This window comes from Aedes albopictus, unplaced genomic scaffold (assembly GCF_035046485.1).
Source record: "Aedes albopictus strain Foshan unplaced genomic scaffold, AalbF5 HiC_scaffold_370, whole genome shotgun sequence".
Classification (NCBI taxonomy): Eukaryota; Metazoa; Arthropoda; class Insecta; order Diptera; family Culicidae; genus Aedes; species Aedes albopictus.
The window spans coordinates 5,912-22,210 of NW_026917167.1; the positions used below are offsets into that span (position 1 = coordinate 5,912).

Consider the following 16,299-nt stretch of genomic DNA (forward strand, 5'->3'; position numbering starts at 1 on the left):
GTTCTTATCGATCACCTGTCAAACGACACAAGCCAAACGTCAGTTCGTTCCATTTTTTTTAAACCATGCATATTTAAAACAACCATGAACACTCGTAAAATGTATTATTTAGTTTAAGTTAATTTAAGTAAAGTTCCATTCCGGCGAAGAGAGAACACAAAGCAAAATGTCAATGCAAATTTCCTAATAAATTATTTCAAACAGTAATAAATAGCGAGGGGGATGCAGTCAGCCGGTCTCACTTGCGAGAAATTGCTCTATTAAATTTCTTTTATTTTTAGACTCATACATTCTCACTCTCACTTTTGCCTTCCGGCCCTCTTGTGTGGTGTAATATATGTATAGTAGTCGTCCTCGTCATCCAACAAATGCTTAGAAATCAACATCCCCCTGCTCACTCTGCCAACCCAGCACACACCATCCGCACCCTCGCCGTTTTAGACCGCTCGTTACGCTTTAGTTGTGTAGGACAAACATGCAAACGATTTTAATTTTACATAACAGAAGCACATTTTTCAGCATAATATGTGCCATTAGTGCAGATGTGCCGCAACGTTTTAGAACTTGCGATTCACATTTGAATATTATTTTGTGTTGATCCTTACACAAAATACCATTCCAAATTAGAAAACAATCCTTCTGAATCAGAGGAAACCATAAATTCGGTACCTATTTATACTTTCTCAAGCCTTGAATAACAGAATCTTACAACGATGACTAGCTATAGGATTCTCGACAATTGATCATGCTATCAAAGCTTATCCCAGCAAACAAGCTGTACAACGGCTGAGTAAAACGCTCTTATGCTTGATTAAAAAAAATGGCTGAATAAGCTGTTATTCAGTATTACTTGTGATGTTTATATAATATTATATGCTTTGTCCAAGAGTTGTCTTAAAAATACCGAAGTAGATTTAGCGATAAAAAAAAAAACAAAATTTTGAAAATACATTGCTTTGTTAAAGTTTACCCTTTTTTAACTCTAAGATGTTGGGTCAATATGACCCAGACAGGCACGCTGAACGTGCACTACGCCATCGTGGTGCAACAATCCTAATATCTTAGGAGAGTTAAAAATAGATCCCTTTATTTTTCTTTACTCTTCGACCTTTCGTCTTTTCACTTTTTGTTAAAGATTCGAAAAATGGATGCTCAAGTATATCGATTGGGAAACACTAATTTAGCTTCAGAAGGTTGGAAACCTTACAATGTATAAAATATAAAATGAATTATCTCAAAACATGGTCGTTTCGACTTTCTCATTGAATTTTTAATCATTATTTCTACATCACTTTTCGCTACCAATTCCCTTCCTTGAATGGTTTGCCATGACCTTAACTTTAAGAATGTCGGCAAAAAGAATAGAACGAAAAAAAAAACACATTAAGCAACGACGAGGGATGGCTATAATGGACGCAAGCACTAGGATAACACGTGTGCTAGAATAATGGGACTTTCTTAAATGGGAACAAATTGCGCCGCAAACATTATACTCTCCGTCGTCGGTAGGAAGTTCAGTTTCACCATAAAGTACATCCCGCCACTCCTCTATAATTACCCAATCGCTATAATTGTAAATCTTTCTTCACTCCTCCGCAGGCACCCATGGCGTTCTACCCAACCTGGCAAGCCGACCCGTCCCAGGGCTGGCAGAATCAATTCATCCAGCAGATTCCGCAGAACACCCCCGCCATCACGCCGCTTAACTCACTCGAATTCCAGCCACAGGTACATTACGAATACCATGCCGTTGTAAATCATCATCATCATCACCCAACACTTCCACCACCATCGTCAATGCTTCACGACCAGTTCGACTACGAGCGGGTGATCCCGACTAGCAATCCTTTCTACTAACATGTCCGTCCAAGCAAACGCACCTGACTTCAGTTCATCCACTCTGCCCCATACATCCCTTCCCTTCCCCTTTCAAACTTTTATTTTCGATCACCAAACACAGCTTCCGATCAGCTTCAGAAACCACTCAACTCTCACCCGCAACCAATCTGTCTAACTTTCTAGGGCTATGCAGCATACCAACCGAACAGTTACGTTCAAACGGCCGGAATCGGGTTCGACCCGAACTACGGCCGCACTTATGCCGCACCGCCAACCGTTCAGCGGTACGAATTCCAGACCAACCAAATCACACCGATCAACCAGGTGTCGCTGCAGAGCGTATCCTTTGCACCGACCGTCACCTACGCCGGACAGGTCTCGACCGGCCCGGCCGTAGTATCCCACAATCCGCACGATCAGTTCAATCTCCAGCTTAACAAGCAGACGTCGGGAAACGACATGCCTGGATATCCACGGGTGAACAGCGTACCGCCGCGCTCACTCAATTGTAATGGATATTCAGGCCAAGACTATGGCGGCCAAACCACCACCCAAGCCAGCTCGGCAACGACTAATGTAACCAATGCCAACGGAACGTCTACCAGTACCGGAGCCAACACTGGCACCGGTAGCAGCAGTTCCATGCACCCACCGGCACAGGTTCCACAGTCGCCGAATCGACAAACCCAACAGCAACCCCCACGACCCAACTCCAACCAACAGCTGTACACTCAGCAATCACCCAATCCGTACAGCAGCAATGGCAACAACAGCAATCTGCAGCAATCGCCTAACCACAACAATGGTGCTAACAGCGCAAACAACAACAACGTCTACGCGCAACAAACGCATAGCGGAATGCACACTCCTTCGCCAATGCAAACACCAGACAATCATCAGTCGCCCAGTCACATGAACGGTGGCCAACAGCAATCTCAAGGCGACTGGGTCGGCTGGAATCAACAGCAACAGCAGCAATCGCCCGATATGTTCAACCAATCGGATAGAGTTAACCTCAACTCACGGTTGAAAACGATGATCATGAACAAAAACGATCCCAAGGACGGGGTCGGAGGCCTACAACCAACAGGCCAACACATGAGTCATCTAGGTGTCCAAGGACAAGGACCGGCCCAACAACAGACCGGTCATTTTTTATCGTATAGCCACCATCTCCGAGACAGTCTAACGCCTACATCGCTAGCGGCTGGTGGTAGTAATCCTGCCACAGGTCAGTCGCCAGCGCCCATGATGGGTGGCGGAACAGGCAGCGGCAGTAACAGTACATCCAACGATGGTACTATCGGAGATGGTGGCGGTCTGATCAACAGTATCAGCAATATTGTTGATCCCAACTGGAAGCAAAGCAGCAAATCGCCCGGTCTGGGCGGCATCGAGAGCAATGGAGCAAACAGAGCAGAGCACGAACATCACACGCTTTTGGGCGACCTTCATCACGGTAGTAAGCATCAGGGTTTTGAGCAGAAGCAGCAATTAATTGACAAGAATAATACAGACCCAGGAGGTGGTGGTCTACATCATGATACGGGCGGCGGACACGACGTCAAACATAAACTGCACTCATCCAAATCATCGTCTTCATCATCGTCCTCCTCCAAGTCTAAAAGCAGTAGCCATAAGAATAGCGATAAGCATAGCAAATCGAAAAACAATCATCATCTCGACATGAATCAACCGATAGACTCTAACAAATCTTCCAGTAATCTTAATAGCTATTCAAGTAGTAGTTTTATGAACGATCAACACTCATCGTCATCGTCGTCACCGTCGCCGTATCCGAATCTTAATCAAACATATCCAGCAATCAATCATAGCAGTAGTAGTAGTAACCAATCGTCACTTGGTCTTGGTGGCTACCCTAGTCATCCTCTGGACAACAAGCTAGACGACAAGAGTCCTCTAAATCGGTTCCGTCACGACAACCTCAACAGCGGATTCAATCCGCACCTTCCACATCAGCAGTCGCCCCACGGCATCCACAGCGGAGCCTTCCATCATCCTCAAACTGCAACCAGCGGAAGTTCCTCCTCTTCCAGTTACAACCTGATGAGCGTGAAAAAGGAACCAGGACTCCTAGATGACGGTCAACCAATCAAGTCTGACGGTTACGAAAAGAACTACCAAAACTTCATCCGCTACGGAGAATACAATGACAGCAGTCAACCGCCACAAAGCCAACTTCCCCAACACGGCAGTTCTAGTCTTTCCGGATCGACAAAATCCGAATACAATAGCTACTATTCCCCGTACGGTACCTATCCAGGCTACCAAAACTATCCCAACTATCACAATCAAAACTTCAACAGTCCTTCGGGCAGTAGTGGACTACCACCGGCACCGGAAGTGAGCACACCACTACCCGCCATCACCACACCTGTTGCCCATCAAACCAACTTTGAGCAGCAGATCCCTGCCCATACATATCCGATTCCCAAAAACAGCGGCATTCCCCAACCGGATGTTCCTATCAAACTAGAAGCGGAAGACAACTCCTATCTTGGCAACACCAGCGTACCGCCAATGAGCGAACCCAGCCCCATCACCAACAACAACCTTCCAGCGGCCATACCCAACAGCACTCCGAAACCTACACCGGAACCGGAAGCTCCACCGCCGGCCGCCCCAACCACCACTCCCACCACGGGAAAGTCCAAAAAATCAGAAAAGAAGGAGAAGGCCAACAAGGACTCATCTTCCGGAGGCGGTGACGGCGAAACCAAACCCGAAGGCAGTAGTAGCAAATCTAGTAAAAAGAAGGAATCCAAGAGCTCCAAGAAAGAGCAGGAAGCAGCTGCCATTAAACAGGCCGAAGACGAGAAACTGGAAAAGGCGCACAAACCGGAAGCACCGGACTGCGATTGCTTCACTTCCTCGGACACGAAGGCTCCGTCCGAACCAGGAAGCTACTACACCCATCTTGGTAAGTTACATGGTATTACTTCTCTCGTGCACTCAACTAAATCACTTCCATCCTCTTCGTAGGTGCCGCATCATCCCTAGAAGAACTCCGTCGCGAAACGGAAACTCGCGTAGGGCTATCCGGCAAACAGCTACGGATAGAGAAAGTCGTATACACTGGCAAGGAGGGCAAGTCCAGTCAGGGCTGCCCGATTGCCAAGTGGGTCATTCGACGAGTCGATCCAGAAGAGAAGCTTCTCTTCATCGTCAAACGGAGACAAGGGCATCGGTGAGTCTATGGTCGGATCTCAACTTTCTGAACCGGTAACGTGCAGCGGGCGAACAGTGGATTTTACTAATTACGATTATTGTATTCCTTCCTCCCACACAGATGTAAGGCGGCCTTCATTGTGATATGTATCGTAGTCTGGGATGGTATTCCAACGCAAGAAGCCGACAGCGTGTACAGGATGCTGTCGGTCAAACTGAACAAATACGGTCTTCCAACGGTGCGTCGCTGTGCGACCAACGAGAACCGAACTTGCGCCTGTCAGGGTAAGTCGAAAATGATTCTCTATGGAAGCGTTTCAGAACTTAAAAGACCGTTCTGTCGGTATTGTAGGTCTTGATCCGGAAACCTGCGGTGTGTCGTACAGCTTCGGCTGCAGCTGGTCCATGTACTACAACGGTTGTAAATACGCGCGCTCCAAGACGGTGCGCAAGTTCCGTCTGTCAGTGAAGAACGAGGAAGCGGAAATCGAGGAGCGAATGAACATCTTAGCGACGATGCTGAGTCCACTGTACGTAACGGTTGCACCTCAGGCCTTCCAAAACCAGGTCCAGTACGAACGGGAAGCACCCGACTGTCGGCTGGGACTGAAACCCGGAAAGCCCTTCTCAGGTAAATTTTTTAACCATTTCTGGTCTTGGGCGATCAAATTCTTAAGATCCACTTTGCTTTTTCTTCCAGGTGTAACCTGCTGCTTAGACTTCTGTGCTCACACGCACCGAGATCTACACAACATGCAGGATGGATGCACGGTACAGGTTACTTTACTGAAACCACTTCCACCAGGTGTCAAACCCGACGATGAACAGCTCCACATTCTTCCATTGTACACCATGGACACTACAGACGAGTTCGACAGCGAAGAAGGTCAAAAGAAAAAGGCCGAAACCGGAGCCGTGCAAGTGCTGGAGAAGTGAGTGTAAAGCATTGGTTTCTTTTTTAGAGAGCCTCGATTGAAGCTTGAAGGTTTTATTGCTTGAACGGTATTGCTAACCATAAGAAAATTATCTTTTCTAGATTTGCAACTGAAGTTCGAGTGCGATCAACACCACTGCAGCCATGCCGCCGACACGGAAAGAAGCGAGGCAACGGCAAGGACGAGAAATCAAAGGACGATTCCAACAATGAGGAATCTGTACCAGAAACTCCTCCACCTCCACCGCCTCCAACGAAAAAGGAGAGTAAGTCTAAGAGCAAGAAAGGTTCCTCGAATTCGTCGAACAGCAACAGCGGCAATGGAAGCAACAGCAGTCAGAACTCTTCTGGATCTGGCTCGCCAAAAGGCCAAAGTTCGAACAGCAGCAGCACAAATACCAGTGGCGAAACCAGCGCTAATGGCAACAATAGTACTACAAACGTCAACAAAGCTGCAGTGCCACAAGGACAGGCTGCGGGAAACAATGGGTCAAACAGTGCATTTACTCCACCAAATGCAATAACCTCGCCGAACAATGGAGGCAACAGCACACTCGTAGACATGGCCTCCATGATTGACAACTTTACTGATGCCCAACTGCAATCTAATCAGATCTCGAGCACGGTGCTGGATTCGCCGTACAGCTACGACTACAACACGGGACAATACATCGATAATCGTCAGTACTACAACAACTGGCCAACGGATTATTATGGCAACCGCACCGATCCTAACAAAATGTTGGGCAGAAATGAAGAGATTCCCGATACTACCACGAGACCCGGTAGCAACAGCAGTAACTCCGCATTCAGTCCAAGCATACCGGATCCAACGAAAACTCCTACCCCAATCCATCTAGATGACTACAGTGCTACCAAATTGAACCAACAGCAGAGCCAAAATACGTACCACACGCTCCAGCAACCAGAGCAAGGGTTTGTTAAACCCAAACCACCAGACTACAATCCAGGCTATGGTTACCACCCGAACACTCCCATGGGTTACGGTTACCATTCACCGTACACGCCGTACGATCCTTACCAGAACTACAACTATGGCTACCCGCCACAAAGCTACCATCCTACATATCATAACATGTACTCGGCCACGCAGACCCAACTGCCAGGAACTGGTCCGGCACCTCCGCCTCCACCTACTGCGGTCATACCGGCACCTCCTCCGCCATCCAACTGGAATCTGTATCCACCACACCCGCACCATCAGACGCACATCCCGCCCAGTACTCCATCGCAGTTGCATACGCCGCACCAGCCCCACCTAGGTTCCAAACAACACGACATTCCTCCAGCGATGCAGCAAGCACCACAACCGCCGGCACCTCCGCCACCACCTAAGGAAACTCTCGGAGAGGTCACGGAAACCAACGAGAACGTGGACTGCTTCGAGGATCCGCAGATGGGTGGCGTGGCTATCGCTTTGCCACACGGTAGCGTCGTCATCGAGTGTGCCAAGCTGGAGATGCACTCGACAACTGCACTGAAGAAGCCGAACCGCCTGAACCCAACCCGGATGACGTTGATCTTCTACCAGCATCGAAACCTGAACCGACCGAAGCACGGCATTGCCGAGTGGGCCGAAAAGATGCGGCTGAAGAAGTTGGGTCTGGCCACTAACGATCCCATCGACGACAAGGACATGCTGCTGATGCAGGAGGACGACATCAAGTCGGAACCGCTGGACGATCTGCACCACATGCGGCACATGGGCGACGTAAGTATTTGTTCTATTGTGCTTCTGGTTTGAACGGAAAGCTTCTTTTCAGAGGTTGTGGTTAAGGCAATTGAATCCTATTATTGACGTCTAAAATTCATCTCCCTTGACTCTGATCGACGTTTGTTGATACTTGAATACACTGCGGGGTGAAGTTTTACCTTCTTCCTCTTTATCTTCCATTTTTTCACTTTCATTTTCTTTTTCTTGAACAATGAACCTTTTCACGAGTTTATTTATTGGACTTCACTTACTGTCAACAACCCTTGTCTAGACCCTTGTGGTCTCTGCAGATACCACAGGATCGATCGCACTCATTTACACCTTTTACCCGTCTTCGTGCACCAAGCCGAGAACGGACAGGACTGGTGCTACTGGCTGATCTCATGTAGCTAGGACTGTGTGTTTATGGACACTTTGACTGTATCGCCGAGAAGCGAAATCTCCTTAAGATTAATAGCTTCTTGTGGTGCTTCTGATTTGACAGATTGATGGCATGGCTTATTCGGTAATACACCAAACTACCACATCTCTTTTTGTCCAAATAATAATGCAATTTTGGTCTGCAAAAAAATTAAAAAAGTAATCCTTTATTTTGCACTACCCAGCAATTTTCGGAAAAGAATTCAATGTTATCTGCAGTGGCAATCTGTTTAACAAAATTTATCGTAAGTTATTCTTTAGGGGACTTCATGAGTAATTTTGATATGCAACATTCTACAACATTTGTTTTACTTTTATATCTTGAACAAACTAGAGATTTGAAAGTCATATGCAGTCCTTTGGAAGAAATAAATAGTTCGTTAAGCATGTCCGTTCTAGTACCATATACAAGTAAACAAATAACAATAGATCTTTCTGTCTTATATATCTTCTTCCAGGTTTAACCATAGTATCAGCCCGGATGTTAATCTTATTTTTGAGTATTTTGTTACTGTCCCGGCTAGAATTTTCGCCGTTTTGACGTCTCCATTCTTTGAGGCGACAATATTGCCAGCTCCGGCCAGATTTCCATCCGCCACTTTGTCGTCTCCCTTCTCTGAGGCGAGACATTCTTACCAGCTCCGGCCGGAACTTCATCCGCTGCTCTGGTGTCTCCTATCTCTGAGGCGAGACATTCTCGCCAGCTCCGGCCAGAACTTCATCCGCTGCTTTGGCGACTCCCTCCTTTAAGGCGAGCCATTATTGCCGTCTACAACCGGATTTTCATTCGCTATTTCGGCATCTCCCTCTTTCGAGGTGAGATTTTACGATTTCCCGCAAATCGGATCCGATCAGATGCTATCCGTTGGGAAACAGACTACTATTTATAATTACCTTAAGCAGGTTGTTTCAGCCTCTCACAGCGGAAACATCTTGTTCTCGTTGTCCTCCTCACGTGCAATAGGGAGACAAAAATACGGGATTTTCTGCTCTTCCTGGCTTACTCGGTGATACACCAGACTACCTTGAAACTACCACACTTCTTATGCGGCGGCGGTTCAACAACTTTCTGAATCTAACATGAAGCATTTGAAAAATCTTTATTACACGATTTGACAATTCTCAGGGCATTCTGACAGTTCTGCATGAGTAAGACAATAACGGCTTTGGTTTTGGTCCTTTTTCATGAGCGAAAAAAAGATTATTTGTCCAAGTGACCAACTTTCAAAAAAAAATCTTCGTTTTATGAATAATAGTCCATTTTACGAGCTGAAATTGAAAAAAACATGTGTGATCAACATTTTTCTTCCATTTTCAATTCACAGGAACACGACATGATGGACGTCGAATACTCGGGTGTCTAGTGGTGAGAGAAGAATCTGCCACCAGGGCGACCGCTGGATGAGCAGATTACAGCAACACGCGGCAATAGCAACAACCTACCGGCGTCCGGATTGGCGACGTCGGTGCCATTGACATCGCAGCCGCCCCTGCCGGCGGGTGGAATTCCTGGTTCGAGTCGAGGAACGACCTTCCACCACCAGCAGTCGCAGCTGCCACATCAGTGGCTCCCTGCATCGGGACTCCAAAGCCAACCACATGAAAGACATCATGATCCTAACCAATACTACTACTATTACTACTACTGAAGACTACTACTACACCGAGAAAGATGCGAAGGAGAATATATCAAGCGATGCTAGTGACTACATAAGATTTAGAAATCGGAACACTCAATGAGGAACACTAATAATACGTACGCTCCAGTATTTTTGAGAAGCAAAACGAGAAACTGCAAGACGTAAATAAAGATGGCTAAGAATTTGCGTTTTGACATTTACTTTATATCCACGCAGAGTTGTTTTCATCGTGATAAACGTTTGAGTTAATTTCGCGACACTCTATACTGCTCAAATTATTTCTTGAATAATTTCTGTTTTTGTGTCAAAATCTGAAATTTCTGGACAAAATACGTTTCCATTGAACTTTTTAAAAATTGAAACAATAATAACAACAAAACAACAACAAACGCACCTTCAGGCACACACTTAAGAAAACATAGAAAAAGATATCAAAACTAACTTTTGAACAAAAATCAAATATTTTGAAAAAAAACAAGAAATAGCAAATTTAAAGTAAAAAATAATCTATATCGAAGCCAAGAGTACAAAACAAACAAAGTTGTTAACACAAAAGAATCTGACTGTCACACTTTAACTAATGATTTAAAATCCAAAACAAAGTTTCTCGTTGAGAATAATGTTCGGACCATTTATCTCTTGCATTAATCTCCTCGATTTTTTGCTGCTTATTTTAACCTAAAAACCAAGAACCTGATGAATGAAACAAACGCGAAAGCTGCTCTCGCTCTAGACATTTTCTGCGGGTAGAACAAAGTTATGCCCCAACCACAACTAATAACTACGCTCTTTAGCTCCAATTTGCTGACTTTGCTTATAAAATCGATTGAGATATCACAAACGTTTGCTAACAATCCATTGCTAACGACACAAACTAATTGTTATAGACTTTTTCCTTTTGTAAATATAAATCTTCTTGCTTGCGAGCTTTTCAACAGAGCCGACAGAATGTCCCATTTTTCAAAGTTTTCCGTTTTTTTTTTCTATCAATCGTTTTCACTACACAATCTCTTTTAAGGTTAAAATAATTTCTTTCCAGTCCCTTAATTTCACCCTATAGTAGGATAAGTGGAAGCGCCAGCGCACGCAGCATGCGGAATGCACATATACTACAATACATACACATTCAAAGCGAAAACAAAAATTTCAAAGATGAAAAAGTATTAGTATTTTAACTTAGTATCTAGGTCCTGTTTTTGATTTTCCCTGTATTTTTTAAATAGCTCACTAAGTAGGCTTCTCTCTCTGTAAAATCTCTTCACCGTTAGGATCGTTTTTTTTTTACTATTGAATATTAATTCTTCTAACTGATGAAGTGAAACATGTAAAAGACAGTGAAAGGACAACCGTAACTCGAATCAGTTTTATCAAATAAAAGAACTGAACAAAAATGTAACCCATCATTTATGTTAGGAAGTGTACAAGTAAATGTTTTTAGTTTCCCTAGGATGCCGCGACGAAATCATTATTTAATTATCTATTTAACTATTTATTACAAACTAGGATCACACTCTCACACACGCATTGCAACCGTTTCATACAAAAAGTGACGTGAATCTATACAATTATCAGCAAGAAACACACACACACTTAAGCGTATAAGAAATTCTATTATTGTCATTAAATTATCCATTAGTTTTAAGTATCATTTGTCTCGTGAGCAAATACTTTGTCTCGTGTAACTTAAGTTTTAGTAAACAAATGAAAAGAATAACAAACCGTACGCATGAGGAAAAACCGTCACTTTTGTGCGCATATTGTTTAGCCATAAAATGAAAAAAGTAAAGCACAGCGATTAAAAGCAAGTGCTGGTGAGTCAGTTATGATTTGACCATTCGTTCTGTCACACACACAAACAGGCAAACGTGTTTATTTTCAACTGCTCCGTAGAACAAGACCATAATTACAAGTAGATGTAAAATACAATCGTAGGGATGTTATATAGAAGTAATTAAGACACGAAAGAAAACACTGATGATGATGATGATTAAAAGGTGCGTCGCAAGCGCGTGTGTAGAAAGAAAAGAAAACAAGACAAATTTGCCATATTCTGAACAAAAAAAAAACATTAGAACGTCAGCCGTGCGTAAAAGGTAATGAATACTCATATACGTGAACATTATTTTACAAGTAATACCAATAAATTGCAGTTTTTAATTCAAAATTGTCGCATTTGTTTTATTTTTAGTTTTAAACTTTGTTTGATTTGAAAGAAAGTGAAACCTAGCAAACGCTCCGAAATGTCAAAACAATTGCTATTTACGCTAACGGCTGTCATCGTAGCAACCTATGCGTTTGTTCCAATATGCTGGGTGCTATTGTGACTTATGTCGAACTGTATGCAAAAAAAAAACTAGATGAAAATAACATACCGTAACAACATGTAAAGTTAAAGATTTTTTCTTTGCATGTAAATGAACGAGAGCAACATAAAAACAAAATATAATGCCTATGATGCCATATTTGAGTGTAAATTATTGTTGAAGTAACTAGAAAGGAACGTAGAGGTAACGAAATAAGTTACATAGTTATAAGAAAGTATATTTTTCGGAACCACCAAACAAAATTGACAACAATGTGAACGATGTTTAGCTATTGAGGAAATTAATATACGTATTGAAAAAGAGATAGGCTTTGTAGGTTTTAACCAAACAATTTCACACAGTAATTACGCAACAGAGGGCAGGTTCTACTTCCGTAGAATAGAAACCAACGTATTTCCATTTTTTTATTTTATATTTTCCATTTACTTTTAACTAAATCGCATAATGATAGCCGACTATCTCTTTCAGATGCTTTGAAAAGAAAAAAAATAGTAGCTCTTTAAACTATTTACTCATTGGAAAAAAATATTAAATGAAAATGTAATGCCAAAAAAAACTCAAACGAGAGCGGGATTACGTTATAGAAAAAAAAACGCTGAATATGAACTATATTTTGTAGGAATTAAAAGCAATCACATCAAGATATAACGCGATCAAATAAAGAGTGAAGAAAATTAAAACGTCCTCTACTAGTTGCACTATTACGAACAATAAAAGTGGAAATCGCAGATATGTCCCATACGGACCCATTCAGAATGATCTCATATCATAGCGACACAAGAATACCGCGATTTATTTATAAATTATTCTCAACCGATTCACATTACTTCCTCCAGGTAATGATAACAAAAAAGATGCTATTCCTACATCTACCAGCATTAAAACGCCGCAAACAATTCGCAAAGGGCAAAGTTAGCATAAAACAGTATAAATTAGCATTACATCTTCCGAAAGCTAAACAATATTAAGCAAATCGCTAAGCAAAATTGTAACCATCAAACAGATGAAGTAAGCCATCTTTACATTGAATACTGTATCCAGTGTGAAGGATTGAGAGAAAAAAAAACTAAGGCACGTCAGTCCTCAAAGGAGATATTTATTATTAGTATTAACTGAGCATGCAGCAAAAAGGTATTTTGATTGATTGAGAACTACATTAACAGAGGAAAAAAGTAGCAGAGTCACGACGATTACGACGACGACGAGGGAAATCCTATATACTGAAAGTTAGTGATGAAAGACACAAATTTGCGGATACCAAATGACAGTGATGTAATGAGTAATGGAACATGACGAATGAGAAAAGCAAAGGAAAAAGGAAGAAAAAAGAAACACAATTATTATAAACATTATTATTAAAATTATTATATATTCTTATTATATTTAGTGGGAAAAGACAGAAAAAGATTATGAGGTAAACTTTTTTTTTGAAAAATAAAGGAGGAAATAAAGAAACATTGTATAAAATATAAACAAATAATGTTGAGTTTTTGACTTCAGAAAGAATGTTCACCAAAGCCTACAAACAGCTTGGGTTTGCGCTCAAAATTTCCAGTGATTTTTATGACCCAACATGCTTACGTTCACTATTTTGTTCACTTGTTCACTCTATTTTGGAGTTTAGCCTTGTCGTATGGTGCCCAGAGATGGAAACACTCTCATCGTGAATCAACTCGCGAGTGTAAAAGCAACAAACGGTTTACTCACGATGCCGAGAGTAAGCCGTTTGTGAGTTTATTAGCACCCGCTTGCTTCACGAGTATGAAGCAAAACAAAAACAAAAACACTCATGAATTTTTATTCGCGAAGAACAAGTGGAGATGCGGGAATTGCATTTTAGTGCGATTTTAATAGCAAAACAAGTAATTATCCATCAGATAGTAGTGTTTTTGAGTCTCCATTTAGTCTAGTGGTTATGGCTATGGATCGCCAATCCGGAGACGGCGGGTTCGATTCCCATTCCGGTCGGGGAAATTTTCTCGACTCCCTGGGCATAGTGTATCATTGTACTTGCCTCACAATATACAAATTCATGCAATGGCAGGCAAAGAAAGCCCTTCAATTAATAACTGTGGAAGTGCTCAAAGAACACTAAGTTGAAGCGAGGCAGGCCAAGTCCCAGTGAGGACGTCGAGCCATAAAGAAGAAGAAGAAGATAGTAGTGTTTTGTGCTTTATTGTTCCTGAAAAGTTAATCTGTCGGGCGTGTAAATTCGTTTTTTCACAAAATTGAAATATGTTCAGAGCAGCTTCGCGAATCAATCACGAGTGCGACCAACTTCGTTAGCTCGCGAGTGAAGGAAGTGCGAATATATTCTGGCTTCTGTTGTTCACGAGTAGGATAGCTTTGCGTTTGTGTCTACTCAGCTGCATTCCTCACTGTTTTCCATCACTGTGCCCGTATCACGCTAATTGGATAGCACATATTGAGGCAGTTCAAAAGAAATTCGTGAAACATGCACTCCGGAATCTTCCGTGACTCGATCCTTCGAATCTCTCTCCTTATGAAGACCGTTGTCGCCTTCTTGGTCTAAATACATTAGAAAGGAGGCGCTTCAATGCCCAAGTTTTTTTTGTTGCGAAGATATTGAAAGGCGAAATAGATTCTCGAGCGATTCTTGAAACGGTGTAGATACTGTCGGAAGCAACCATGACCTGTAAGGATCTGTGTCAGGTGGAACGTAACTTCCCCCACAGTGGTTCCATTTGTTCAGGGAAGCGGTCATAAATCATTTTCTTCGTTTTTCGAAGGGCAGAATCATTATAAGTGACCAGAAATAGCATGGTATGACTAAAAAAGTATATTCCAGTGCATTCTCATGACCATCACTTGACAAATATGAACTTTGAACATTTTTGTTCATGATAAATGAAAATATCATTAAAAAACCTTTATTTTGCACAGAAATATTTAATCAAATATTTTTAATTATTATGAAGAATGGGTAGATTTCTGAAGAATTTCTGCTAAGTATTACACGTTAAAACATGTATAGCACGGCAGTATCATAATAGATTCTTGTGAATAGAATCAGTATTAGCATTATAATTGTGATTTTATGTATTAGTAGATTTTATTTCTGCTGCAATAAAATAAATATATGAAACTGAAGATTTTTTCTCAGAAATAAGGTAGTTTTCAATGTAGAAACACAGAAATACCATCACAAATCGAATTAGTATGAATAACTACAGTACCAAATGCCCAAAAGTAATAATTCTGAAACAATAGTAACAATAGTGCAATTACAGAATCAATTACTTCTAAATTATTTCATACAAATATTCAGGACGTACCAAACGTAAGTAAAAGGAAATTTTTCAACCATAAAAATATTGCTTTACACAGTTATATGTCATATAATTCATGGGCCTGCGTTTTGCACAATGAAAAAGATTCGAGTATTTGTCCAGTCGTATTTGTTTCTTACAATTGCATTGGAACTGCTATCCAATAATGTAGTTCGTGGAATTTTAATGAAATATAGCTCTACCAAATAAAAGATATATATATATATATATATATATATATATATATATATATATATATATACAAATTCCCGTCCTCATTGCAATATATTCGACGCCTGCAATGGTAGCAAAGAAATCAATTTGTATACTAACATTTAACGTCAATAAATTGATCAAATATTCCGATTTGGGAAGGGAATACGAATAGTTATGTCCAGTTAATATTACTTAAAAACATATTTACTCCTTCTTCTTCCAACACTAACACTATAGTTTCAGGTACTGGATGGAATTTGAGGATTTTTTGTAAATGTTAGCAGCAAATGCAATTTTTTTTTATCAAATTCGATAATTACAGAGGTAAGTTTTGACGAGGCCAAATGAGAATGGTTGTTATGCAACTATTCATACCTCAAGTCATACCTCCAGATATGTATTTTTTGTTCATAATTAAAAAAAAAACATTTTCAAAGTTTTTTTTTAACAAAATGTCCCTCAGTTGTTGTAAAAAGCATTGAAATATCTCTTGTAAAAAAATCAGTAGTTTTGGTACGCATTTGAGACAATTACATAAATACTAGTATGTATATAATTTTGTAGTTATTTTAATACATATTTTTTATAAAAATAACGGGTAACTTTCAACACATCCTACAAACTTGTATGCAGATATTTGCAGCTACAACCTTCACAGATTGATTCTCCTACTCAAATCTGATCATTTGCTGCCGGACGATTGATTAAATGT

The 16,299-nt window shown here is 41.5% G+C and overlaps 1 protein-coding gene across 1 annotated transcript; it reads left to right on the forward strand.

Annotated features, from left to right (window-relative positions):
* Positions 1 to 1,599: 1,599 nt before the first annotated feature.
* On the forward strand, positions 1,600 to 11,921 carry LOC109422486 (methylcytosine dioxygenase TET-like; the record flags this gene model as incomplete). Its single annotated transcript, XM_062843622.1, is given in 8 exon segments — positions 1,600 to 1,728; positions 2,023 to 4,780; positions 4,843 to 5,047; positions 5,150 to 5,313; positions 5,381 to 5,659; positions 5,729 to 5,960; positions 6,065 to 7,694; positions 9,443 to 11,921. Coding segments are annotated over 8 exon segments (5,436 nt in total), but the record flags the coding sequence as incomplete, so codon positions are not given.
* Positions 11,922 to 16,299: the final 4,378 nt, after the last annotated feature.